At 57.9% G+C, this 7,883-nt stretch overlaps 1 protein-coding gene across 1 annotated transcript; it reads right to left on the bottom strand.

Annotated features, from left to right (window-relative positions):
- Positions 1 to 2,897: 2,897 nt before the first annotated feature.
- Positions 2,898 to 6,518, bottom strand: LOC113991849 (green-sensitive opsin). The gene is made up of 5 exons (XM_027728514.2): positions 6,112 to 6,518; positions 4,243 to 4,411; positions 3,707 to 3,872; positions 3,356 to 3,595; positions 2,898 to 3,175 (listed from the first exon to the last, which is right to left on the bottom strand). The coding sequence occupies exons 1-5, from the start codon at positions 6,470 to 6,472 to the stop codon at positions 3,044 to 3,046; spliced, it is 1,068 nt and encodes a 355-aa protein (XP_027584315.1). The 5' UTR covers positions 6,473 to 6,518; the 3' UTR covers positions 2,898 to 3,043.
- Between the last annotated feature and the right edge of the window lie 1,365 nt (positions 6,519 to 7,883).

The raw sequence follows: 7,883 nt of genomic DNA, 5'->3' as shown, positions 1-7,883 counted from the left end.
TCGCATATAAATAAGTGTTGGATCGATGAAGAACATCTTTAAAAGCCCCTGGGCTTTGAAAAATGAGGGGAGGGGGGCCTGGGAGGCAGATCCCAGAGAATTGCAGCTTTGCACTGCCAAAAAGCTGCGTTGGAAACAAGGGGGGGGACAGAAACGAGAAACCCTGAAATGAGATGCTTTCTGGGGTGGAAGGGTTGGGTCAGCGAGGGCTGAACGAGGTTCAGGATTTTGGTTGTCTGGTGGCTGCTCCTCCCCTGCCCCCATGGCTTGGAGAAACCAGTGCTGAGCTTGGGTGCTTTGGGTGTTTGTAGGGATTTGGTTGAGGAGGAGGGAGTGCCATCATCCTCCTCAGTGGCTGCTGCAGAGGGGCTGAAGGCAGAGCAGAGCAGTCACTCTCTTAGGACGGGTTTATCCTTCTGTTCCCATCCACAGCTTCCACCCCAGACAAAGCAGCTGCTCCTTTCCATCACTGACAGCTCCAACCTGCCTGCACCTGAGAGCATCAGCATCCCAGAATCACTGGGGCTGGAAAAGACCTCCAGGATCATCAAGCCCAGCCTGTGGCTGATCCCTACCTGTCACCCAGGCCAGAGCACTGAGTGCCACCTCCAGGGATGGGGATTCCATCTCCACTTCCCCATAACTGGTCACGCTCAGGCCGCTGTGTGCACGGCCTGTCCAGACAGCACCCACCTTGGGAAGGCTCCTGGGAGCAGGATGGATGAACCAGGAGGGAAAACTGTTCTGCTGGGATCGATTCTCCCTGGTGGCACAGGTAGGGACACATCTGGGGGGGCAGCTGGGTGGGCAGTGCCGGGGGGATCCCGGCACCACTGCCGGCATCTGCCACAGCACCACGGGCTGGACTCTGCTCCCCCTACCTGTAGGAATTTGGCTGCAAAGCCTCAGCCCACACCCAGGTGGTCCCTGGCTCCCCAGAGCTCCCTGTTAGGGATCACAGGCTGCTGTTTTTCCCCTTCAGAGTGCTTTGGATTCCTTGTGGGTTCTTCCAGCATCACTGTGCAAAAGGCAGCAGCCCTTGGCTACAGCTGCAGCATTTAAAAATGGTAAAACCCGCCGGGGGATGCAGGGCCAGGTCTGTGCTCAGGGCGTGCGGGAGGGGAGGGCTGAGCTCCTGGAACGTGTTGCACTCGGGAGTCTGCGAGGGGAGGGAGGTGGAGCGGGGGCTCCTCCACGTTCAATCACTCACCATAAAACAGCCCCGGTGCCTCTGTCCTCAAAGAGCTGAGGGAAACGGGCTCGGTGCTTTGTAGGGAAGGAAAAGAGGCTCCCGAGACCGGGAGAGTGGCCGTGAATTATTCAGTGCAGGAGTGGTGTGAGGTTCCCTCCTGTGCTGGCCCAGCACCAGGGTCTGGCCAGCAGCCCCGAATTTGGGTGGTGCAGGTCCAGTCCTGCGGGGTGTGGAGGCAGGAGGAGGGGGCCTGGGGAGCCAGGGCTGGGGGCTGCATCCTTCCCCCTCCCCAGGGCTTGGTGCTTTGGTGCCAAAGGTGTTTTGTATCCCCGTGTTCCCATCACAGGAACAAGCCTTGGGCTTCCCACTGCTTTTGGTTGCTTTGGATCAAAAAAGGAGGAATAACACCTGAGAGGGGCAGGTGTGAGCTGAGCAGGGAGGGGTGGAGGGCAAGGGCCTGGCAGGGATGGGACTCAGGATTGCTCTCCAGCGGCTCCATAACGGATTCACTGACACAGGGAATGATTTTTCCCTGACTCTGCCAATTCCATAACGATGCTGACTGGAAGGGCCCCGCAGGGAGGGGAACTTGAACTCTGCAAAAAGCTCTTTGCTGAAGTTTTATTTAAGGCTACCTGGGGAAATCTTAAATATTGAAGGATGAAAGCCAGCGGCTGTTGGTGGGCTGGCAGTGAGGGCTGTGGGGCAGCAGCAGCACCAGCTGTGCCCTGTTCCTGTCTCTTTTTGCCTCTAAACCCCTTTGGTGCTCCAGCTAATGAGGCTGTCACCTTGTGGGGATGGTCTCTGCTCTCCCCCTTGATCTGGGCTTGCCTGACCCACAGCTCCCCCTTCCACGGCTTTTGGGGCAGCTCTGGGCTTGTGTCTCCAACAGCAGCATCGCATGTCCCCAGCTGGCCACCGGCGTCCTGTCACCGCAGCCCAAGAGAAAGGACAAGGACTGAGCATCTGTGGTTTTCTCTGTGCTGCTTCTGTTTATTTCTTATTTTTTAATCCCTACTTCTTGCCTGTAGACGTCCTTGTGCTGACGTGGCATCGTTTATTTATAAAATATGTACAGGAAAGTGCTCGGTACCAGCCCCACCCTCCAAGGTTGGCCGTGCGTGTCCAGCCGGAGCAGAGGGGGAAGGAAGGTGGTTTCTCTGCCTCGGAGTTGGGAGGAGGAGGAGAAAGGAAAGGGCTGAGAAAGATAAAGACTTCAAAGTATGTGAGCAAATATTTACAGGTTCCAAGACAAAAAAAAATATATCTACAGTGTTGTCTTGGGGATGGAGGGAGCAGGGCTGGAGGCGAAGCTCGTGGCTCCGTTTGTTATATTGATTTATGGGATTGTGGGAATTGATTCCCGGCTCTGGCCAGCCCTGGGCTTGGGCCCCGCCGAGGGGGGGGCACCCCCATGGGGTCCTGCTCCCAGGGGCTTCCAATGGTGCTTGGTCAGAATGCTTTGGGTTCTGGATTCTCCCGTGGTGCTCCCTGGAGCCCAGGGAAGGGGGAGCTGGTGGGGAGCACGTCTCAGGGAGGACAATGTTGCAGTTTGGGGTTTCTCTCTTTGAACACAATTTGAACCAAGCAGGGGGTGCTGGGCTGGGGGCAGGTGGGGACAGGTGGGGACAGTGCCCTGGGAGCTGGGGCAGGGCCCGGGGGTCCCCCTGTGTCAGTGGGGGGGAGCTCAAAGTGCCCCGGGGGTGCAGGGGTGGGGGCTGCACGGGGGGTCACTACGGCAGGACGTGCACAGCCAAATTCTTGTGCAGGGGAGGGGCACGAGGGGGTGTGTGGCCGTTTGTTTGAATCCCCGAGCTCGGCAGGTCAAACCCAGTTCAAACTGTCCATGGTCTATGCGGGCGATACTTGGCTGGAGGAGACGGAGGAGACCTCGGTTTTGCTCTGGGATACGGCGGAGGAGGTTTCATCGTCCCCAAAGGGGTTCTTGCCGCAGCAGATCGTGGTGATCATGCAATTACGGAACTGAGGAGGGGAGAGAAATGAGAACGTGGCACCAAAAGCCTCCAACAGCCCCTGAACTTGCTGCTGCCCCCAGACTGAGATTCAGCCCCTTCTGGGGAGGAGCAACGTGACTGGGGTGACCCCAGATGTGCTGGTCAGCCCAGGGTGGAGGCTCACCCTGCGTGCCGTGGGACATCTCACCTGTTTGTTCATGAGGACGTAGATGATGGGGTTGTAGAGGGAGGAGCTCTTGGAGAAGAAAGCAGGCACTGCCATCAGCGTGGCCGTGAATTCCGCTCCCTTGTTGGAGAAGATCCAGAAAGCCACCACGGCGTAGGGCGTCCAGGCCATCATGAAACCCATCACCATGAGGATCACCATCCGTGTCACCTCCTTCTCTGCCTTCTGGGTCGTGGCTGATTCCTGCTGCTGGGCAGCTGCCTGTGGGCACAGCGGGAGGTGAGGGGCCCTGCAGCTTTCCAGCCCTGCCCCACCACCCCTCTGCTGCCCGAGCTGCCCGTCCCAGCCCCATTAATCCCCTCCCAGCGTTACCTCTCGGACTTTGCAAACGAGGCGCCCGTAGGAGGCGAAAATGATGATGACGGGGATGAAGAAGTGGACGATGAACATGTAGAGGACGAAGGACTCGTTGTGGAATTCGGGGTTGTGGGTGTAGTAGTCGGGCCCGCAGGAACACTGCATCCCCTCTGGTATGTACCTGTCAGGGAGAAAGGCTGGCATCTGCACCTGGACCCTCCCTGGGGGCAGCAGGAGGGGCTCAACCTCGGGACCAGATTCCCCGAGGACGGGGGATGCTGGAAGAGTGGCACGTGTGGTCTGGGTGGGCTCCTCTGTGCCCCTTGCCTGGGCCTTGCTGGCCCTGCAGCCCACGGCTCCCACAGGGCTGGCACCAGCTGTGCCAATGTGCTGCCCTTGGGCACTCAGTGCTGGCTTGTTGTGACATCCCTGCCTCCCACAGGCAGCGGGATATTTATTTCCCTCTGCCCAGGCTGAGCACTTTCCTGCCAGGAGCCCCTTGTGGACGAGGGATGCTGAGAGCTGCTGCTGCTGAGCATCCTGAGACTCACCTGGACCAGCCGAAGAGGGGAGGGGCAGCGCAGGACAGGGCCATTACCCAGGTGAAAACGATGCCCAGCATGGCGTGGGTGGAGGAGAAGCGGAAGTTGCCCATGGGTTTGCAGATGACGATGTAACGCTCGATGGCCAAGACCACCAGGGACCACAGGGCAACCTCGCCTGCGGGAGGGAGAGGGAGAACTCAGAGCCCCTCTGGGCTTCGTCTTCCCCTTGTTGGTGAGGAGAAGAGCAGAGGGAACTGAGGGGCTGGGGATCAGCATGGGATAACCAGCATTCCTACTGAGTAACTGGGAATCTCCCGTCCCTAGGGTGCAGGAGCTCTGGGAGCCGAGGGGTGGGACTGCACCACAGCGAGAGGTGCTGGCAGAGGAGGGATCATCGTGGGGTTTTAACAGATTAAAAATCAAGGGGGTGAGTCCCACCTGGGTGTGAGGAAGCACAATTCCCAGTGATGATGCCAGATGCCTCCGAACCTGTTGATCCCTTTAAATGTGTATTACATGAGCCTTCCGCTGGCGCTGCATCGGGGGAGGTGTGGGGGGCCGTGTGGGTGGGTGTGCGTGCACATGTATTTATGAGGGATAATTAAACTTCGGGGGATTGGGAGCGTTTAGTGGTGCTGTAAGCCTGCTAATGCCCCCAGCTGTGATAATCTGCTGATAACTACACCCTGTGCTGGGATTCGCTGGAGACCTGCTGCTCGCACAGCAACTGCTTCCCATCCAACTTTCTTCCCTGTGAACAGGAGCCTCCTCCTTCTCTGAGAGATGCAAACACTGGAAAGGCAAATAATGCTGCCCAGGAGCCCCCAGGCTCACCCAGCAGAAATGGTGCAGACTGTGTGATCATCTGCCCCCAAGATTAAGCCCTTCCTTGGCTTGGATCAGGACATTTAGCTGCCTTTCCCTGTCAGAATATCCACATTTTTTAAATGTATGTATTTTCAGGTCAGCATCATTGTGGGAAATTGCCCCACTTAGAGGAAAGCAAGCAAAGTCCTCGTGGTGGTTCTGCATCTTGGTAACAAGGACTGTTGGCTGTCAGATCCATCACGAGGTGCTGTGTGGGCACGGGGTGCCAAGTGAATTCTCCCTGTTTTCCACAGGGCTTTCTGCAGGGGTGAAGTGTTGGTGGCACTTGTGTCCCTGAGAAGTGCCATAAGGAGGCTCCCAAGGGCACCCAAATTTGGTGCAACCAGGACAGAGCTGAGCCATTGCTGTGGAGCCTGGGAACCACCCTGGATCCTCCTCCCCCTCCACTGCTCTTCTCTCTGGTTAGGAGCTGCTGCCTCTTCCTTTTGCCTCTAGATGAGCTGTGAGCCCTCTCCATGCCTGTACCTCTTCCGTGGGGTTCCCCTCCTGAGGGATATCTCTTCCTGCCCTGAACCCTCCATTTTTGCCCAGAAGGGAAGCCTTTGGTGAAGAAATAATCACGGAACCATTAAGGTTGGAAAAGACCTCTAAGATGACTTGTCCAGCCCTGTGCCTGGTCTGAGATGTTTGGCAGTGATTCAGGGACGTGGTGTGGTCATGCCTGGGGGGTCTCTGAGAGCCACCTTGGTGTGAGACCCATAAATGCACCTGACCAGTGTGGCCAGGTGACCCCAGGTGGGATCCTGCAAACAGCGATCCCTTCCCAGGGCTCCTTTCCTTGCCACTGCCTGGCTGGTGATGGGGTGGAGGCTTCTTGGGATCAAGGTCAAACATGCATAAACCCGTTTTCCTCCCCAGTTTTAGGCGCGGGGAAGCAGTGCCTGCACGGCGAGCTCTGCCCCACACAGCAACGTGGGATGGCCCGACAAGGGGCAGGAACTGGGCTCCCAAAGCCCCGAAGAAGCCCCAGGCCCCCCCAGCCCTTACCTCCCAGCGTGGCGAAGAAGCCCTCCACGGCACAGCCGGTGGGGCCGAAGATGAAGTAGCCGTTCCAGGCGGTGGTGAACGTGACGGTGAAGCCAAAACAGGCCATGAAGAGATCGGCCACCGCCAGGTTGACCAAGATGTAGTTGAGCGGCTGCCGGAGCTTCTTGTGTTTGAAGGTGACCAGGAGGGTGAGGAAGTTGATGGGGAAGCCGGTGGAGATGAGGAAGAAGATGTAGACGCAGACGATGCGGTATTTCCAGGGCTCGGCCAGGTAGTACTGGGGGTACTCGAAGGGGCTCCGCACCACCCCCGTCTTGTTGGACATAGGCACGTAAAAATTGACACCCTCCGTCCCGTTCATCCTGCCCACCCTGCGCGAGCCGCTCTCCCTTTGGGGGTTTCTCTAATTAATTTTGCTTTGACCCCAATTAACGAGAAAAAAGCCCCACCCCCAACCCCCAATGCGGAAAAAACCCACCCAAGTAGAGGATTCCCCCCCGGTCCCAAAAATGAGCGGGTCAGGGGCGGCAGGAGCCGAGGGGACGGGAGGTGGTGGCTGTGCCGCGCCGGGGGCTGGCGGTGCCCGCGGGCCAGGGAGGTTTTATACCCTTGGGCCCCCTCGAGGGAGCACGGGGGGGGCCTGATGAGGGGCTCGGCTAACTTTGTGTGACAAGGGCAACGGGATTGAGAGGGGTTGATGGTTTAAGCACCCTCTAAGCAGCCAGTTGGCCCCAAAACCTGCATTAAAGCGTATTAATTGCCATTAAGTGTTTAATATTGTTTAAGGAGTTGGGGGGAGGAAGGATGGGGTGGGGAGTCCTTGGGAAGGGGAGCAGAGGTGGGAGAAGCAGTGGGGAGTTTGGGAGCGGCCGTTTTGGGTGACTGATGTGGAAATGGAGCCGTTCTGGGGTCCACAGTGTATCACAGGCTTTGGGGAGTCCCTGAGTGCCTGGAGGACCCCATGGGAAGATTTGGGGACTGGGGATTGCCCAGTTCTGCCCCACTGACCTTGAGGAGGTCACTGGGGGAAGACTGGATTGAGCTCTGTGGGTCTGAGCTGTTGGCTTAGCTCTGTGTTTTGGGTGCCTGGTTTTGGGGGCTGCTGGTGTGGATACCTGTCCCCATCACAGAGCAAATCCAGGCTCTGCTGGCACAGCCAAGGGCCACCTCTGTGTGAGGAGATGGGCCAAGGCAGGAGGGGAAACCACTGCCCATCCCAAAGGCTGCAGTCCTGGTAAATGCAGTGTTTTGGGGCAGGTTTGGTTGTGCCAGAGGACAAAGGACTTAGCAATGATGTCCTGAATTCCCTCCAGAGAGAGTGCAGAGAGACCAGCCCAACCTGGAAGAGCAAGTAGGATGGAAAGAAGCTTCTCCCAGTCTCTCAGCACTGACTGTGGAATGTGGGATCCCCATTCCGGGACACACGAGACTGTGAAACCTTCCCAGCAGGATCAGTGCCAGCTTGGAGCATCAGTGCTCCATCTCATCCAAGCTCTTCCCCATTTCTTCCTTCTGGGTCATGGGTGCTCCTTCTCCAGGAGGCCTGGCTAAGGCGCCTTAGGAAGCTCTTCCCTTAATCCCTGGCATCTGGGGCGTTAACGCCTGATCGGATAACGGGGTAAGCTCTCAGCCTCCTCCTCACCGCTGCCCTCCACGAGACACGCATGGAAAAAGTCAGCGTTGTCCTGCAGGATGAGTGAGGCCCTTCTGCAAGGCTGGAGCCTCTCAGAGCCGGGGCACGGGAGCGGAAGGCTCAGGAGGGTGGGAGGGAT

This window comes from Pipra filicauda, unplaced genomic scaffold (assembly GCF_003945595.2).
Source record: "Pipra filicauda isolate LSUMZ 115617 unplaced genomic scaffold, ASM394559v2 scaffold329_size807674_pilon, whole genome shotgun sequence".
Classification (NCBI taxonomy): Eukaryota; Metazoa; Chordata; class Aves; order Passeriformes; family Pipridae; genus Pipra; species Pipra filicauda.
The sequence above is the reverse complement of the archived record's forward strand: the minus strand, read 5'-3'. Positions and strand labels throughout refer to the sequence as shown.

Bases quoted from the DNA above. Each gene is read 5' to 3' on its own strand.
- LOC113991849 (XM_027728514.2), bottom strand. From the start codon at position 6,472: ATGAACGGGACGGAGGGTGTCAATTTTTACGTGCCTATGTCCAACAAG. The intron at 4,412-6,111 runs GTAAGGGCTGGG...TCCCTCCCGCAG, and splicing joins CTTCTTCGCCACGCTGGGAG to GCGAGGTTGCCCTGTGGTCC. The intron at 3,596-3,706 runs GTAACGCTGGGA...CTGTGCCCACAG, and splicing joins TCGTTTGCAAAGTCCGAGAG to GCAGCTGCCCAGCAGCAGGA.